Source organism: Nycticebus coucang, chromosome 12, assembly GCF_027406575.1.
Source record: "Nycticebus coucang isolate mNycCou1 chromosome 12, mNycCou1.pri, whole genome shotgun sequence".
Taxonomy (NCBI): Eukaryota; Metazoa; Chordata; class Mammalia; order Primates; family Lorisidae; genus Nycticebus; species Nycticebus coucang.
In genome coordinates this window covers 73,621,442-73,641,023 of record NC_069791.1, presented here as the reverse complement: position 1 = coordinate 73,641,023, position 19,582 = coordinate 73,621,442, and the positions used below count along the sequence as shown (strand labels likewise).

Below are 19,582 nucleotides of genomic sequence, written 5' to 3'. Positions count from 1 at the left end.
GAACTCGCCAGCTCAGGTGTATGTGGCTTGGCACCTTAGCCATTTGAGCCACAGGCACCAAGCCCTATGATGAATTCTTAACAAGGACTACTTTGTTGAAAGGATACACACATTTTTAGGACTTTGATACATATTAAAAAATTGCCTAGGGATATCCTTAAATTGACATTCTGTCTCTGAAAATTATTCTACATTTTCTTCTAATTTATAGCCCTGTTTTTATAGATGGGATTGTGATTTTTCTGGAGTGAACACAAAATTTTGTTCTCATTGGTTAATTGCTTTTTAGCCCAGTATTGAGTTATTTGTATTTGTTACCTAGATCATCAGCAATGTGCCAGCAGACAGCTTGATTCGTACAGAGCGCCCACCAAATAAGGAGATACTTCGATACTTTATACGGCATAATGCACTACGGGCTGGTACTGGTGAAAATGCACCTTGGGTGGTAGAAGATGAATTGGTGAAGAAGTATTCCCTGCCCAGCAAGTTCAGTGACTTTTTACTTGATCCATACAAGGTAAAGCTACTATTAATTTTTGGAAAAGATAAAGCACTATTAGATGAGTTTATTCTCTGTAGTGGTTCCAGTAGGATTAGATTTATAGCAGATTTTGAACTCTAAGATCAGATAATGAATTCAAAAATTTTCAGATATATCTGTTTCATATAGGTTGTGATAAAGGATTGGTAAGGGCAAGGCTATATTGAATAGCTCTCCTAGTTCAGTTTCTTTTTTACTATGTTTTAATAACTGAAAAAAAGAAAAAATACATACACTTTTTTCCTCAGGTCCTTTTTGAAATGAGGTATGGTATAAATCTAAAAGTATTTTGTGGGCGTGGTGCCTCTTTCTCAGTGGTTAGAGCATCTGTCACATGTACTGGGGCTGGTGGGTTTGAACCCAGCCCCAGCCTGCTAAACAGTGACAACACCAACAAAAAAATAACGGGATTGTGGCAGACGCCTGTAGTCCCAGCTACTTGGGAGGCTGAGAAAAGAGAACTGCTTAAGCCCAATAGTTGCACAAAGGTTGCTGTGAGCTGTGACGCCACAACAGTCTAGTGAGGGTGACATAATGAGACTCTGTCTCAAAAAAAAAAAATATATATATATATGTTTGTGTGTGTGTATATATACGTATTTATGTATTTATATTTTGTGAACTAATTCCTAAAAATGAGAACTTAATTTCTACATTGGACAAGATCATCAAATACACTGGCAGCCTTGAAAAAAACCTGGAATGGGCTCGGTGAGTATAACTCAAGAGACTAGGGCCCTAGCCACATACACTGGAGCTGGCAAGTTTCAACCCAGCCTGGGCCTGCCAAACTACAACAACAACAACAACAAAAGAAATAGCCGGGCGTTGTGGTGGGTGCCTGTAGTCCCAGCTACTTCGGAGGCTGAGGTAAGAGAAATACTTAAGCCCAAGAGTTTGAGCTTGCTGTGTGTTGTGATGCCACGGCACTCTACCCAGGGCGAAATAGTGAGACTGTCTCAAAAAAAAAAAAGAAAGAAAGAAAGAAAAGAAAAAAAGCCTGGAATGAGTGTTACTTTATATGACAGTTTGGCCGAAAACCTAGCATTTTCCCTTGACAGAGATTAAAATATTTTTTCCTTAATTATCTCATCTGATCTTCGGAACATTTTAATGAAGTCATATGATATATTATATATATTAATCTTATAGATGGAAAAGTCAGGTGTAATTTAATTAGAACTAACAGAAAGTGAATGACAACACTGGCCTAGTGTTTGTGATGTGTCTTTTTCACCTCAGGGTTGATCCAATAACATTTTTTTTTTAAATGTAGGTTTTGAGAGTACTTATGTTTCTTTTCTTGGTAAATTTAACTTATTAGCATACTGGCTGATAATTTTCTTCTTGGTCTCCTGGCCAGAATAGGGCCAAGAAAGGGCTGTTGATCCATTAAAATTACAGTAGACTTCCACGATTTCTTTTTCCCCATTCCTTTTAATTATAAACAAAGGCATCTTAAATTATAACAACTAAGTTACCTCAAGTTATCTTAGGGGTAGATTATGCTGACAAAAGTATATTCAAAAGTAATTTTATTTCTCTAAAACATTGGCAAAGACTCCCAACTATAATTTAGCAGATTTTCTTTTCTTTTTGTTGAGACAGAGTCTCCCTCTGTCACCCTAGGTGGAGTGCCATGGCATCATTTTAGCTCACAGCAACCTCAGACTCTAGGCTCAAGCAGTCTTCTCCCCTCAGCCTCCCAAGTGGCTGGGACTACAAGCACCTACCACAATGCCTGGCTAGTTTTTCTGCTTTTTGTAGAGATGGGGGTCTCATTCTTGCTTAGGCTGGTCTTGAACTCCTGAGCTCAAGGGATCCACCTGCTTCAGCCTCCCAGAGTGCTAGGATTACAGGTGTGAGCCACTGTGCCTAGCCAGCAGATTTTCTTATTCTAGACCAGTAAAATGAAGCACTGTTTTCCATTAGCTCTTTAAATTTTTTTTGAAACAGAATCTCAGTTGGTTACCCTAGGTAGAGTGCGGTGGGCATCTTAGCTCACAGCAACCTCAAAACTCTTGGGTTCAAGTGATCCTCTTGCCTTAGCCTCCCAAGCAGTTGGGACTACAGGCACGCACCATAACACCCAGCTGTTTTTTAGAGACAGGGTCTCGCTCTCTCAGGCTGGTCTCTAACCCGTGAGCTCAGGCAATCCACCTGCCTTGGCCTCCCAGAGTGTTAGGATTATAGGCATGAACCACCACACCCAGCCCCTAAATTCTTATTATTTGGTAAAAAGGGCAAAATTAGGAATTAATTGGCTGACTATATATATTTTCTAGGAAACTTTAACAAACCTGAGTATTTTCTTAAATGTTTTTAGGTACTGAGAGGGAATGCATTTGTCATTTCATCGTTCTAGAGTTTTGGAATCATGACACAGCTTTGTGTGGTTATCTCAGATTACTATCTTTTTTTTTTTTTTTGGAGACAGAGCCTCAAGCTGTCGCCCTGGGTAGAGTGGTGTGGCATCACAGCTCACAGCAACCTCAAACTCCTGGGCTTAAGCAATTCTCTTGCCTCAGCCTCCCAAGTAGCTGGGACTACAGGCACCTGGCACAACACCCAGCTGTTTTTTGGTTATAGTCGTCACTGTTGTTTGGCAGGCCCGGGCTGGATTTGAACCCGCCTTAAGTCACTTGAGCTACAGGTGCAGAGCCACAGATTACTATCTTAAGTATGTGAGAACCTTGTGTATAAAATCACCTCGGAATGGGTTTTAGACTCTTGAATCACTTGAGTCCTTAAATGTTAATATTTTCTTCTTGTTTTTTTTTTTTTTTGTAGTTTCTGGCCGGGGCTGGGCTTGAACCCACCACTTCCGGCATATGGGGCTGGCGCCCTACTCTGAGCCACAGACTCCCAATATTTTCTTCTTTTATTTATTTATTTATTTATTTATTTATTTATTTATTTATTTTTGTAGAGACAGAGTCTCACTTTATGACCCTCCGTAGAGTGCCGTGGCCTCACACAGCTCACAGCAACGTCCAACTCCTGGGCTTAAGCAATTCTCTTGCCTCAGCCTCCCGAGCAGCTGTGACTACAGGCGCCCTCCACAGCGCCTGGCTATTTTTTTTTTTTGGTTGCAGTTTGGCCGGGCCGGGCTTGAACCCGCCACCCTCGGCACATGGGGCTGGCGCCCTACCGACTGAGCCACAGGCGCCGCCCAATATTTTCTTTTAAAATCTTACAGCAGTTTGGGCTCGGTGCTCATAGCACAGTGGTTATGGTGACAGCCACATACACTGAGGGTGGCAGATTTGAATCCAGTCTGGGTCAGCTAAACAACAAGGACAACTGCAACAAAAAATAGCGAGGTGTTGTGGTGGGCACCTGTAATCCCAGCTACTTGGGAGGCTGAGGCAAGAGAATCGCTTAAGCCCAAGAGTTGGAGGTTGCTGTGAGCTGTTATGCCATGGCATGCTACCAAGGGCAATATAGTGAGACTGTCTCCAAAAAAAAAAATCTTACAGTAATCTGTTACATATTTTAGTTTAGCGATTCAAGTACGTGAATAACATGAAAGACTATAATTTGTGGGTAAAAGATCTTTTGGGGCCAGGCACAATGGCTTACGCCTGTAATCCTAGCACTTCGGTAGGCTGAAGCATGTTGCTTGAGTTCAGGAGTGTGAGACCCCCATCACTACTGAAAATGGAAAAATTGAGGCAAGAGAATTGCTTGAGCCCAAGAGTTGGAGGTTGCTGTTAGCTATGATGCTACAACACGCTACCCAGGGTGACAGCTTGAGACTCTGTCTCAAAAAAAACGTAAAAGATCTTTTGGGTTCATTAAAACAAAAAAGCTGATTCACACTTTTTGTAGGAGCCAGAAACTAGAGTTCTAACAACTACCCTGCAAGATAATTCGTTACTCCCAGATTTTCTAATGAGGATTTAAATCATTAATTTTATGACAGCTGGGAGCAGTGGCCCACATCTATAATTCTACAACTCTGAGAGGCTGAGGCAGGTGGAGTACTTGAGCTCAGGAATTCAAGACCAGCCTAAGCAAGAGCACAACCCTATCTTTAATAACAATAGAAAAACTAACTGGGCAGGGTGGCAGGTGCCTGTAGTCCCAGGTCCTTGGAAGGCTAAGGCAAGAGGATCACTTGAACCCAAGAGTTTGATGTTGCTGTGAGGTATGACGCCCTGGGCACTCTACCCAGGGCATCATAGTAAGACTCTGTCTCCAAAAAAAATAGTGAAATTTGGCTGTAATTTAGCTTGAGAGTAGGAAATACAAACTTGCTTATATTAAACTGCTATAAGAAGGCAGTGATTTTTCTTAGGTAAGAAAAAGTAAGGCTAGTGTAAAATACCGGTCTACAAAATTAAGGGCCTGTATACTTGCCTTTATTATTTGTTTTCCCTATCTTAAATAATAGTTTATTATCTGTTACTATCTGATATTTCACTGGTGGTCTCCTGTGTTTTACATGTAAGCTGTGTTTGTCCTACTTGTAAAATTTGTTTTCTTGGAGGACTTTTGGCTTCTTAGCCAGGGTACAACATAGTAAAGAGTATAGATAAGTAGACCGTAAAACATAGCTTTGGATTCTTTCTTCATCTAAAGGAAGTTTAAAACAGCGCATTGAGGATTAAAGTTCCTCTCTTTATGTTCTCCTTGGTTTTGTAGAATTTAATGTTCTGCAAAGCTGCTCAATGTATATACTGTGTAGAGAGATGAGGCCGGGAGAGAGAAAGCAAGTTGTGAGCAATAGCTTTAGGAAAGGACTGATGGGGAGACCTTTAGATGGAAGAGAGGACAGTTATTAGAGATATTAGAATTTTGGAGTGTTAACCTGAGTAGAGCCTAGTATGATGGTAAGGGATATGTTTGTGTTCATTAAATCTTTCTAGAGTATAAATTACTTGAGAATTAGAACTACTGTACTCATTTTATACTACCTAACATATGATGTTTAGCATCGTACATTGCATTTAGTAGTTACATGGGGCCAGATGCGGTGACTCATGCCTGTAATCCTAGCACTCTGGGAGGCCAAGGCAGATGGATTGCCTGAGCTCATGGGTTCAAGACCAGCCTGAGCACGAGTGAGACCCCGTCTCTAGAAATAGCCTGGTGTTGTAGCAGCTACTTGGGAGGCTGAGGCAAGAGTATCGCTTCAGCCCAGGAGTTTGAGGTTGCTGTGAGCTATGATGCCAATGATACTTCTCTATTGAGGGTGACAAAGTGAGACCATCTTTGTCAGAAAGAAAAAAAGTTCCATGGTTATTTAATGTTATTTCTTACAGAAGTTCCATTAATTGAGGAAATAATGCTATTAACAGTTGGTTTTTATGGATACCAAAAAGTTTTATGAGCCTGATGACTTAGGAGAATGCTTCATGAGGCAATTGAATAAGATAACTGTTACCTAAGATGAAATCTGCCATCTTACTGGCTCCTTTCCTTTCTTGTAATGTATTGCAGCCCTAATTTTTGCTAGTCTCTGATGTTTGAACTCTTGTTTTGCATATATCCTAGCAGGGAAGTCTTTGGATAGAGATATGAGAAGAAAATAACACTTTTTTTTTTTTTTTTGACCGGGGTTGGGTTTGAATCCGCCACCTCCGGCATATGGGGCCAGCACCCTACTCCTTTGAGCCACAGGCACTGCCCGAAAATAACACTTTTTAAAACATTTGGAATTCTGAAGCAATTTGGACTAATTTAGCGTTGTCCTTAATACATTAAAAAAATTTTTTTTGTTTGAATAATCCTATATAGGCAAGTTGATAAAACACTATAAAGAATTTTTTTTTTTTTTTTGCAGTTTTTGGCCAGGGCTGGGTTTGAACCTGCCACCTCCAGCATATGGGACCAGCGCCCTACCCCTTTGAGCCACAGGCGCTGCCCCACTATAAAATATTTCCACGTACTTTTCAATTAGGTTCCTCAAATGTTAACATTGGTCATATTTGTTTTATTATTTTCTCTGTTTACACACACAAATTATTTTATTCCGAGCCAAGTAAGTTGCCAGGCAGGATGCTTTTTATAAAACACTTGAGTATATATTTCTTTTCTTTTCTTTTTTTTTTTTTTTTGGACAGGAATTAGGATTTATTATTGGTAGGTACAATTGATAGGCAACACAGTGTTAAGAACTCAAACGTGCAGGGCCTACCACTTGTCCAGGGGACGACGATTGGGGATGTACTTGACCCCACAGCCATCTGGGATGAGCTGCTTCAAAGCCACCATGTCTTCAAATTCATCTGAGTTAAACTTGGTAAAACCCCATTTCTTGGAGATGTGAATCTTTGATGGCCAGGGAACTTGAACTTGGCCCTGCCAAGGGCCTCAATCATATGCTCCTTGTTCTGTAGTTTGGTGCAGATGGATATGATGAGTTGGCAATGTGAACCCTGGCCACAGTGCCCTGGGGCTTTCCAAAGGCACCACGCATACCTGTCTGGAGCCTAGATTGGGGACAGCACAAGCTCTAACACATGAACATGTATTGGAAAGGAATGTCTCCAAGGTCCCTTAGAGCAACCTATACAAGCAACAGGCTGCATACACTACCATGGGGGCTGCTATTTACAGCCACTGCATACCAGGTCCCCATGAGGAAAGGAGCATGGTTGGCTTGATTATGTATTTCTTAAAAACAAAGATATGGTCTAATGTAACTATAATACAGTTAATCAGAATCAAGAAATTAATATTGAAACAATTCTATTATCTTCAAATCTATAGTTCTTATTTGAAGTTTGCCAATTGTTCAATAATCTTTTAGCCACAAACATTGGTTTTGGTATTAATAGGATTTAGTGTGATATCATGTATTACATTTATTTGTCTCTTTTGTTTCTTCTAATATGAGACTGTTCCTCAGCTACCTTTTTTTTTTTTTTTTTTTTTTTGCAGTTTTTGGCCAGGGCTGGATTTGAGCCCGCCACCTCCGGCATATGGGGCTGGTGCTCTACTTCTTTGAACCACAGGTGCTGCCCTGTTCCTCAGCTTCTTTTTCTTTCAAAACCATGACATTCTAACCTAAGAGGAGCCAGTTATTTTATAGAATGGTTCTCAGTTTTGGTTTATTTCTTCATGATTGGATTTAGAATATTTGATAGAGGGCAGCGCCTGTGGCTCTGTCAGTAGGGTGCTGGCCCTATATTCCGAGGGTGGTGGGTTCAAATCCGGCCCTGGCCAAACTGCAACAAAAAATAGCTGGGCGTTGTGGCAGGTGCCTGTAGTACCGGCTACTCTGGAGGCTGAGGCAAGAGAATCGCCTAAGCCCAAGAGGTGGAGGTTGCTGTGAGCTGTGATGCCACAGTACTCTACTGAGGGTGATAAGTGAAACTGTCTCTACAAACAAACAAACAAAAAGAATATTTGATAGAAATACCACTGAATTGATACATTCTTGGTAGATCATATCAGAAGGCACATGATGTAGTTTTGTCTCATTACCAGTGAATATTATATATTTTAAAACATATTTCTTGTCCTAGTAACTGAGTGTTCATAACCTGAAGATTTCTTTTTTTTTTAAATAAATTTTAACTCTTGAAGTTTTTTTTTTATGAGTTAGAGATTAGAGCCAGGATTATGTTAAAAGATAAATTATAGGATGGCTGGTTAAGGTGGCCTGTAATCCTAGCCCTTCATGAAATCGAGGTGGGGCTAGAGCTCAAGAATTCAAGATCATCTTGAGCAACATAGCGAGACATCTATCTCTATAAAGAATAGAAGAATTAGTCGGGCATATTGGCACATGCATGTAGTCTTAGCTACTAAGCAGGCTGAGGTTGGAGCATTGCTTGAATCCACGAGTTTGAGGTTGCATTGCGCTATGATGATGCCACTGCTTGGGCAACAGAGTAAGACTTTTTCTCCAAGTAAAAGATAAATTATGTATTTTCAAAACACTTTGAAAATATTTTATAGTAACAGAATTCACACATTTGTTGACAAAAGCATATAGAGATTGAGACAAACTAGTATGTGAATGTTGTCCTCAGACTTTTAACATGTTGTTTGGGTGAATAAAAAGAGTGAAATAAGAATCAGAATGTAGGTTGTCAGAAGTTTTCTTAGGGTTTTGTTGCTTAGATTATACCGTTGTTAAGTTAAATTCAGTATTGGAATGAGCAGTTATAAATAATTCCTTTTTGTTTTTTTTATCAAGAAATGTGACTTTCAAGGTAGATATTTATGATGGTGGTATGTTTCAGGTAACAGGAACAAATGTAGAATTGTACACATTATGTATTTCTTTTAGCCTCTCATGTATCCAAGACATATTTTTTCCTGTTTAGCAATTAGGAAGAACCTTTGCCAATAAATTACAATATTGCTAATCTTGGTTTTGGTCTTCTAATCTCTCTCCCTATTTAATTAATCCTTAGTAGATTAATTGTGCTGAGTGGGGGATAGGGGAAACCCTTAGCACATAAGTGGTTTTATACTTTTTCAGATCCCCCTGAGTCCAGCCATGCCGGCTCCCATTTGGTTGTGACTGCCAGCATGCTTCATGCTGAGATGATCCAGTTACTGAAGGACTGCTCGCAGGGAGCTGGCCTATTGGGAGGGGGTTGGGTGAGTTCATTTCTTTCATTTTTAAGAAAAAAGAGTTACATGGTGTGGCTTTGGCAAGAAAACACACCTTATAAAAAATAAATTTCTGGACCCTCTTGTGGCTCAGCTATCCCAAAACTTTCTTACTTCTCTTCTTCATAATTCCATGCTTCAAAGTGGAAGAAGTTTAAAGAACCTTATGCTAAATTTGAGTATTTCTTTAATAGAAATATCAGTAAATTAAGAAGTATTCTAGTTACAATAGACTCTATTAAAAGATGCTAAAGATGAACTTAGTCTCACATTAATCTTCTTAGTAATAAATTTCATTTTAGGATAATTTTAAATATATAATCTGTTATTCTGAGCATTAGACTCTGTGTATCTCTCTATTCTAAAGATTTTCCAATACTAGCTGAAGAGAATTAGCTTTTGTGGGACACACATTTGTTTTTAATTCTTTCCAGGGTCATGATGTGTTTTGCTCTGTGATTTATAGGATAACTCAGAAATAGTGTTCTCTTTGGAGTACTGATAGTATTGTTATCTATGAAAAGAATGAAATCTTTAAATAAATTATCTTTGCTTATTCAAACATTTTGAAATTTAGTTCTGGGGAACTAGAACTAGAAAATTTTGTATCTGTGGAAAGTATCCCCAGAGTCATGGATAGAGTTTATACTTTGTAAAACTATAAAACCTCATTGTTAGCCCATCCTAAGCATGATTATTGGGGAACAACACATTGAATTTTAATCAGGCAACAAAAACAGTCAGCCAAAGGAATAATAACCTGTAGTCGCCTAAAATTCTTAAAAGGTAGATTGGCCTTTAAAGTTTGCCAGAAAAGGGATTTTTTTTTTCTTTTTTTCTTTTTTTGAGATGGAGTCTCACTATATCGCCCTCGGTAGATTGCCTTGGTGTCCCAGCTCACAGCAATCTCAAAGTCCTGGGCTCAGGCGATTCTCTTGCCTCAGCTTCCCAAGTAGCTGGGACCACAGGCGCCTGCCACAACACCCAGCCATTTTTTGTTGCAGTTTCATTGTTGATTAGCTGGCCTTGATCGGGTTTGAACCTGCCAACTTCAGTGTATGTGGCTAGCACCGCAGCCCCTGTGCTATGGGTGCTGAGCCAGAAAAGGGATTTGTTAAGTGTAGTCTTCTCAATGGAGCTTGTATTTCTACCTCTTGTGTTGCCTTGGTTCTGTGAATTTGTTTCTCTGGTGATTATTTCCTCAATATTTAAATCTCTTTAATTTTATTTATTTATTTATTTATTTTTATTTTTTTTTTGCAACAGAATCTCACTTTGTCACCCTTGGTAGAGTGCTATGGCATCACAGCTCACAGCAACCTCAAACTCTTAGGCTTAAACAATTCTCTTGCCTCAGACTCCCAAGTGGCTGGGACTGCAGGTGCCCACCACAACGCCTGACTTTTTTTTTTTTTTTTAAGAGATGAGATTTCACTCTTGCTCAGGCTGGTCTCAAACTCCTGAGCTCAGGTAGTCCACCTGCCTCAGCCTACCAGAGTGCTAGGATTACAGGCATGAGCCACCATGCTAGGCCAATTTTTTCTTTTTCTTTCTTTTTTTTTTTTTAGGAACAGAGTCTCATTTTGTCACCTTTGGTAGAGTTCTGTGGCATCACAGCTCACAGCAACCTCCAGCTCTTGGGCTTAGGTGATTCTCTTGCCTCAGCCTCCTGAGTAGATAGGACCACAGGCTCCTGCCACAACATCCAGCTATTGTTTGTTGCAGTTTGTCCGGAAGCTGGGTTTGAACCCGCCACCCTCAGTACATGGGGCCGGTTCCCTACTCACTGAGCCACAGGCACCACCACAGACCATTTTTTTCTTAATCTACCCAAGGTAGGACTTTAATGTTTAAATCTTAATTGGCATTACATAGTATAGCTTTTTAAATGTTTAAACCTATTTGCTTTTCTCCTAACAAGGGCATAAGTATTCTGTTACCTCTGGAATTTATTTCATCCTAGTCATTTCCCTGTAGCCTTTTTTGGGGGTGGGGAGGAAGCTCATACTTTCATATTCAATAATTATTATTATTTTTTAATTGTTGGGGATTCATTGAGGGTACAATAAGCCAGGTTACACTCATTGCAATTGTTAGGTAAAGTCCTTCTTGCAATCATGTCTTGCTCCCATAAAGTGTGACACACACCAAGGCCCCACCCACCTCCATCCTTCCCTCTTTCTGTTCCCCCCCCATAACCATAATTGTCATTAATTGTCCTCATATCAAAATTGAGTACATAGGATTCATGCTTCTCCATTCTTGTGATGCTTTACTAAGAATAATGTCTTCCACGTCCATCCAGGTTAATACGAAGGATGTAAAGAGTCCATTTTTTTTAATGGCTGAATAGTATTCCATGGTATACATATACCACAGCTTGTTAATCCATTCCTGGGTTGGTGGGCATTTAGGCTGTTTCCACATTTTGGCGATTGTAAATTGAGCTGCAATAAACAGTCTAGTACAAGTGTCCTTATGATAAAAGGATTTTCTTCCTTCCAGGTAGATGCCCAGTAATGGGATTGCAGGATCAAATGGGAGGTCTAGCTTGAGTGCTTTGAGGTTTCTCCATACTTCCTTCCAGAAAGGTTGTACTAGTTTGCAGTCCCACCAGCAGTGTAAAAGTGTTCCCTTCTCTCCACATCCACGCCAGCATCTGCAGTTTTGAGATTTTGCGATGTGGGCCATTCTCACTGGGGTTAGATGATATCTCAGGGTTGTTTTGATTTGCATTTCTCTAATATATAGAGATGATGAACATTTTTTCATGTGTTTGTTAGCCATTCGTCTGTCGTCTTTAGAGAAAGTTCTATGCATGTCTCTTGCCCATTGATATAAGGGACTGTTGGCTTTTTTCATGTGGATTAATTTGAGTTCTCTATAGATCCTAGTTATCAAGCTTTTGTCTGATTGAAAATATGCAAATATCCTTTCCCATTGTGTAGGTTGTCTCTTTGCTTTGGTTATTGTGTCCTTAGCTGTACAGAAGCTTTTCAGTTTAATGAAGTCCCATTTGTTTATTTTTGTTGTTGTTGCAATTGCCATGGCAGTCTTCTTCATGAAGTCTTTCCCCAGGCCAATATCTTCCAGTGTTTTACCTATGCTTTCTTTGAGGATTTTTATTGTTTCATGCCTTAAATATAAGTCCTTTATCCATCTTGAATCAATTTTTGTGAGTGGGGAAAGGTGTGGGTCCATTTTCAGTCTTTTACATGTAGACATCCAGTTCTCCCAACACCATTTTTTTTATTTATTTATTTATTTTTTTAAGAGACAGAGGTAGAGTGCCGTGGTGTTACACGGCTCACAGCAACCTCTAACTCTTGGGCTTATGCGATTCTCTTGCCTCAGCCTCCCGAGTAGCTGGGACTACAGGCGCCCGCCACAACGCCCGGCTATTTTTTTTTTGTTGTTGTTGCAGTTTGGCCAGGGCTGGGTTTGAACCTGCCACCCTCGGCATATGGGGCCTGCGCCCTACTCACTGAGCCACAGGCACCACCCCCAACACCATTTATTGAATAGGGAGTCTTTCCCCCAAGGTATGTTCTTGTTTGGTTTATCGAAGATTAGGTGGTTGTAAGATGTTAGTTTCATTTCTTGGTTTTCAATTCGATTCCAAGTGTCTATGTCTCTGTTTTTGTGCCAGTACCATGCTGTCTTGAGCACTATGGCTTTGTAGTACAGACTAAAATCTGGTATGCTGATGCCCCCAGCTTTATTTTTGTTACAGAGAACTGCCTTAGCTATACGGAGTTTTTTCCGGTTCCATACAAAATGCAGAATCATTTTTTCCAAATCTTGAAAGTACGATGTTGGTATTTTGATAGGAATGGCATTGAATAGGTAGATTGCTTTGGGAAGTATAGACATTTTAACAATGTTGATTCTTCCCATCCATGAGCATGGTATGTTCTTTCATTTGTTAATATCCTCTGCTATTTCCTTTCTGAGGATTTCATAGTTTTCTTTATAGAGATCCTTCACCTCCTTCGTTAGGTATACTCCTAGGTATTTCATTTTCTTTGAAACTATGGTGAAGGGAGTTGTGTCCTTAATTAGCTTCTCATCTGGACTGTTATTGGTGTACACAAAGGCTACTGACTTGTGGACATTGATTTTACATCCTGAAACATTACTGTATTTTTTGATGACTTCTAGGAGTCTTGTGGTTGAGTCTCTGGGGTTCTCTAAGTATAAGATCATGTCGTCAGCAAAGAGGGAGAGTTTGACCTCCTCTGCTCCCATTTGGATTCCCTTTATTTCCTTGTCTTGCCTAATTGTATTGGCTAGAACTTCCAGCACTACGTTGAATAGTAAAGGTGACAGAGGACAACCTTGTCTGGTTCCAGTTCTAAGAGGAAAAGCTTTCAGTTTTACTCCATTCAGTAAAATATTGGCTGTGGGTTTGTCATAGATAGCTTCAATCAGTTTTAGAAATGTGCCACCTATGCCTATGCTCTTCAGTGTTCTAATTAGAAAAGGATGCTGGATTTTATCAAATGCTTTTTCTGCATCTATTGAGAGGATCATGTGATCTTTATTTTTGCCTCTGTTAATATGGTGGATAACGTTTATAGACTTGCGTATGTTAAACCAGCCTTGCATCCCTCATATTCAATTATTAGTAGCTGTTTTTAACTTCTAGTCATCTTATACTAGCCTTTCTTTCCTGCTATTTCCAGACTGCTTCTTTATATGTTGCTCTTCTCAGGTTAGTTGTTTTACTTAACAAACTGAAGTAAGTTTATCCAGTGCTATTGATGTGCTTAGCTGATTTTGGTGATAGAAATCAAGTGTTCTGAAAGTTTTCTAGTCATTCCTAATCACTCAAAACAATTTTTTTCTGAAATGGGCTGTACTTTAGCATTGCTTGGGTATTTAATTTAGTTTGTATTTTAGCTGCTGGGCTTTTCTTCATAATTATATGCTTTAAAGTTTTGTGGTCACTGTTCTTTTTTATTTTTGGAGACAGAGTCTTACTGTGTTGCCCTCTTCTTGCCTTAGCCTCCCCAGGAGCTAGGACTATAGCTGCCTGCCATATCACCTAGCTAAATTTTTGGTTTTAGTAGAGATGGGGGTCTTGCTCTTGCTAAGGCAGGTCTTGAACTCCTGAACTCAAGCAGTCCACCCACTTCAGCCTCCCACAGTGCTAAGATTACAGGTATGGGCCACAGTAGTAGCTTGGTTTTGTTTGTCGTTACTGTTTTCTTTCTTTCTTTTTTGAGATAGAATCCACTATGTCGTTCTAGGTAGAGTGCTATGGCGTCACAGCTCACAGCAACCTCAAACTCTTGGGCTTAAGCCATTCTCTTCCCTCAGCCTCCCAAGTAGCTGGGACTACAGGAGCCTGCCACAACACCCGGCTATTTTTTTGTTGCGGTTGTTTAGCTGGCCTGGGTTTGAACCCGCCATTCTCCATGTATGTGACTGGCACTGTAACCACTGTGCCCCACCCGCTGAGCCTTTTTTTTTTTTTTTTTTTGAGACAGAGTCTCACTACGTCGCCCTTGGTAGAGTGCGGTGGAGTCACAGCTCTCAGCAACCTCAAACTCTTGGGGTTAAGTGATTCTCTTGCCTCAGCCTCCCAAGTACCTGGGACTACAGGCACCTACCACAACGCCTGGCTATTTTTTGGTTGTTATTGTTGTTTGGCAGGCCCAGACTGGGTTTGAACCCTCCAGCCTTGGTGTATGTGGCTGGTGCCGTAACCACTGTGCTACGGGTGCCAAGCCTGTTGTTGTTGTTTTTTGTTTAACACTTTTAATTAAACAGAAAAAGTGGTATCATGACAAATGGACTAGGTTCTAAGTTACTAGTTCTAAATTATGAGTATAAAGCATGGAAGGTTTGAGGAGACTGCATGTCCAGGAGAGTAGTAATGCAGATGGACTAAGGAAACACACTGTGATTGCTGGGCAGTGTTGGACTTATTGAGGTGCCTGGGAGTGAATTTGAGACTACTTACTCTTCTTGTATCTTTTTTTATTTTATTTTTTTGGAGAGTCTTTCTTTCTTGCCTTCAGTAGAGTGCCATGGCCTTGTAGCTTATAGCAACCTCAAACTCTTGGGCTCAGGTGATCTTCCTGCCTCAGCCTCCCAAGTAGCTGGGACTACAGGCATCCTCCCCAACAAAGAGCTTTGTGTATGTGTGTGTCAGTGTCAGAGTCTAACTATGTTGCCCTCAGTAGAGTACTGTAGCATCACAGCTCACAGCAGCCTCAAACTCTTGGGCTCTAGTGATTATCTTGCCTTAGCCTCCCAAGTAGCTGGGACTACAGGCGCCTGCCACAATGCCCAGCTATTTTTTGTTGCAGTTGTCATTGTTTAGCCGAGGCCACGTTCAAACTTGCCACCCTCTATGCATGTGGCTGGCACCATAACCACTGTACTACCGGCGCCGAGCCATGCCCAGCTATTTTTAGAGACTGGGTCTCTCTCTTGCTCAGACTGGTCTGGAACCTGTGAATTCAGGCAGTACACCCTCCTCGGCCTCCCAGAGTGCTAGGATTATAGATGTGAGCCACCGCCCCCAGCCTCCCAGCTATTTTTTAGAGAAGGGTCTCACTCTTGCTCAAGCTGGTGTCAAACTCCGAAGGTCACGTGATCCACTCACCTCGGCTTCCAGAGATTCAGGATTATAAGCGTGAGCCACCACGCCCGGCCTTTCTGTTGTATTTTTAATTCTAACCAAGTTTAAGCTGAACATGTGCAAGCCAGGAGTTAAATTCATGAGTTAGTCAGGGTTACAGGTTTTCCAAGTAAATGTAATAGAACAAGAGAGGCAAAGAAATTGTAGGTTGATGTGAGAATGATTATCGTGACTGACTCAAATTTCTCTGGGTAAAGACAAGGGGAGGAGTATAGTAATCTCCAATAGTATTGGGGAACCTGGAGAGAGTGAATTTGAGAGATAATGTGGGTATGTTCAAAGAGAATTATATGAAATTAATGAGAATTTAGAGAGCTTATAGTTAATAATAATTTATTCATGGGAATGAGTTCTTGAAGTATGGGGAGAGGACAAAGAAGTTTGACCCAGGTAGGCCAAAGGTGAGAAGTTTCCTTGTCCATGAGCAGTGTGTATGTTATTATTATATGGGTACTTTCTTTTTTTGTTTTTTTCTGAGATGGAGTTTCATTATGTTGCCCTTGGTAGAGCGCTGTGGCGTCACAGCTCACAGCAACCTCAAACTCTTGGGCTTAAGCGATTCTCTTGCCTCAGCCTCCTGAGTAGCTAAGACTACAGGTGCCCACCAGAACGCCCAGCTATTTTTTTGTTGTAGTTTGGCTGGGCCAGGTTCGAACCTACACCCTCAGTTTATAGGGCCAGCACCCTACTCACTGAGCCACAGGCGCCGCTTCAAGTACTTTTAAAACTGCTCATATACTGCCATTATCTAGATCCGATATCCTTAGTCTGTGGTCCATGGATGGACTTTCTGAAATTGTTTGCATAGTTTTTGCGTGTTGTTTCTGGGGAGTTTATAGATTTCATTAAAATACTTCAAGATCACTAATGTATATATAAACAGAGAATTAAGTGCATAGCAAAAATGTCTAATATTAGGGTATATATTTTTAAGTCTAGTTATCAAGAGAATTTTATACTGATAGGGCAAAAACATTGGCTAATATTCATGTCTTTGTTTTTTCAGGGATACAGTGTTTATGATGAGAAATGAATATGTAGTTTTACTTGAATAGCTAGGGAAGAGGGCCTTTAAGATGCGTAAATATTGCTTTGTTAAATTAGTTTTTAAAATTAACTGCTCCTATTCTTAAATTCTAGTATATGACTCTGAACACTTCAACTAAAAGGAAGAATACTGGATCCCCGGACAGGAAACCCTCAAAGAAATCTAAAACAGACAACTCCTCATTGAGTACACCACTAAATCCTAAGTTATGGTGTCATGTACACTTGAAGAAATCGTTGAATGGTTCACCACTCAAAGTAAAGAACTCGAAGAATTCCAAATCTCCAGAACAACATCTGGAAGAAGTAATGAAAATTATGTCACCCAGCAAGCTACATGCGAACTTTCACATTCCCAAGAAAGGCCCACCTGCCAAGAAACCAGGGAAACACACTGACAAATCTTTGAAGGCAAAGGGTAGAAGCAAGGGCATCCTGAATGGACAGAAATCCACAGGGAATTCCAAATCCCCCAAAAAGGGATTGAAGACTCCTAAAACCAAAATGAAGCAGATGACTTTGTTGGATATGGCCAAAGGGACACAGAAGATGACACGAGCACCACGGAATTCTGGAGGTACACCTAGGTCCTCTGGTAAACCTCATAAACACCTGCCTCCTGCTGCGCTACACCTAATTGCCTACTACAAAGAAAACAAAGACAGGGAGGACAAAAAGAGTGCCCTGTCTTGTGTTATCTCCAAAACAGCTCGTCTTCTCTCTAGTGAAGATAGAGCTCGTCTCCCAGAAGAATTGCGAAGTATTGTTCAAAAACGCTATGAGCTTCTAGAGCACAAAAAGAGGTGGGCTTCTATGTCTGAAGAGCAACGGAAAGAATATTTAAAGAAGAAACGAGAGGAGCTAAAAGAAAAGTTGAAGGAAAAAGCCAAAGAACGGAGAGAGAAAGAAATGCTTGAGAAATTAGAAAAACAGAAGCGGTATGAGGACCAAGAATTAACTGGCAAAAACCTTCCAGCATTTAGATTGGTGGATACTCCTGAAGGGCTCCCCAACACACTCTTTGGGGACGTGGCCATGGTGGTGGAATTCTTGAGCTGTTATTCTGGGCTACTACTACCAGATGCTCAGTATCCTATTACTGCTGTGTCCCTTATGGAAGCCTTGAGTGCAGATAAGGGTGGCTTTTTATACCTTAATAGAGTCTTGGTCATCCTCTTACAGACCTTATTACAAGATGAAATAGCAGAAGACTATGGGGAATTGGGAATGAAGCTGTCAGAAATCCCCCTCACTCTGCATTCTGTTTCAGAGCTGGTACGGCTCTGCTTGCGCAGATCTGATGTTCAGGAAGAAAGTGAGGGCTCAGACACAGATGACAATAAAGATTCACCATTTGAAGACAATGAGGTACAAGATGAGTTCCTAGAGAAGCTGGAGACATCTGAATTTTTTGAATTAACATCAGAAGAGAAGCTACAGATTTTGACAGCACTGTGCCACCGAATCCTTATGACATACTCAGTACAAGACCACATGGAGACTAGACAGCAGATGTCTGCAGAGTTGTGGAAGGAGCGGCTTGCTGTGTTGAAGGAAGAAAATGATAAGAAGAGAGCAGAGAAACAGAAACGGAAAGAAATGGAAGCCAGAAATAAAGAAAATGGCAAAGAGGAGAATGGATTAAACAAAACTGATAGGAAAAAGGAAATTGTGAAGTTTGAACCCCACGTAGATACAGAAGCTGAAGACATGATTAGTGCTGTGAAGAGCAGAAGGCTTCTTGCCATTCAAGCTAAGAAGGAACGTGAAATACAGGAAAGAGAAATGAAAGGTAAAATACCATGCTGAGATTAAAGAGGAATCCCTTTAGAGGTTGTAACAGAAAAGTGACTGCTGAGGTAATGGTAAGATCTCTAGTTGTCATAACTATTTACTTATTTTCATATATAATAACTCAGCATCTACTAGATATGTAATATTTTTGTAGAAATGTTCAAACTGGCATTCTGAAGTTAGTAAGTTAATGTGATGTGGCATCTTTTCTGGACTTAGTGAGGGACCAAATTGACAAGTAGGTATAGTGAAAACCTAGTATATAGTGAAAACAATATACAACTTGGGGGTTGGCTAACCTGGGTTCAAATCCAGCTCTGATTTAGCTATATAGTATTCCCTTGGTGAGTTAGTTATTCATGCCTCACCTACCCTATATGCTTGGTAAGATTATTTAACAGTTGGCCCCTAGTACAGTACCAACTCAGATGCTAATCTTTTCCCTATTATTATTATTATTATTATTTTTTTTTTTTTGAGACTATGTTGCCCTTGGTAGAGTGTCATGACGTCACAGCTCACAGCAAACTCAAACTCTTGGGCTTAAATGTTTCTCTTGCCTCAGCCTCCCAAGTAGCTGGGACTACAGGCACCCACCAGGACTCCTGGCTATTTTTTGTTGCAGTTGTTTTAGCTGGCCCGGGCCAGTTTCAAATCCACCAATCAGTGTAGGTGGCTGGTGCCATAACCATTTTGCTACGGACGTCAAGCCTATTTATATATTATGTATATATGTGTTTGTGTGTGTGTAGTATTTTCTTCTTTGTTTTCTTTTTTGTTGTTGTTTATTTTTATTTTTTCATTTATTTTTATTTTTTGTAGAGACAGGGTCTCACCTTATTACCCTCAGCAGAGTGCCATGGCATCGCATAGCTCACAGCAACCTCTCAACTCCTGGGCTTAGGCAATTCTCTTGCCATAGCCTCCCGAGTAGCTGGGACTATAGGTGCCCGGCACAATGCCCAGCTATT

General features: G+C 40.5%; 1 protein-coding gene and 1 non-coding gene across 2 annotated transcripts in view; one reads left to right on the top strand and one right to left on the bottom strand.

The window, feature by feature from the left end:
* BAZ1B (bromodomain adjacent to zinc finger domain 1B) overlaps positions 1–19,582 on the top strand; it is an 88,966-nt gene that overhangs the window by 39,647 nt on the left and 29,737 nt on the right. The window contains exons 6-7 of the mRNA XM_053556192.1: positions 323–520; positions 16,911–18,609. Of these exons, the coding sequence (XP_053412167.1) occupies positions 323–520; positions 16,911–18,609 (1,897 nt within the window). The remainder of the gene's footprint in view (positions 1–322; positions 521–16,910; positions 18,610–19,582) is intronic.
* On the bottom strand, positions 7,031–7,163 carry LOC128562967 (small nucleolar RNA SNORA70). The gene has a single exon (XR_008373651.1). It is a non-coding gene; the product is annotated as a small nucleolar RNA SNORA70 (small nucleolar RNA).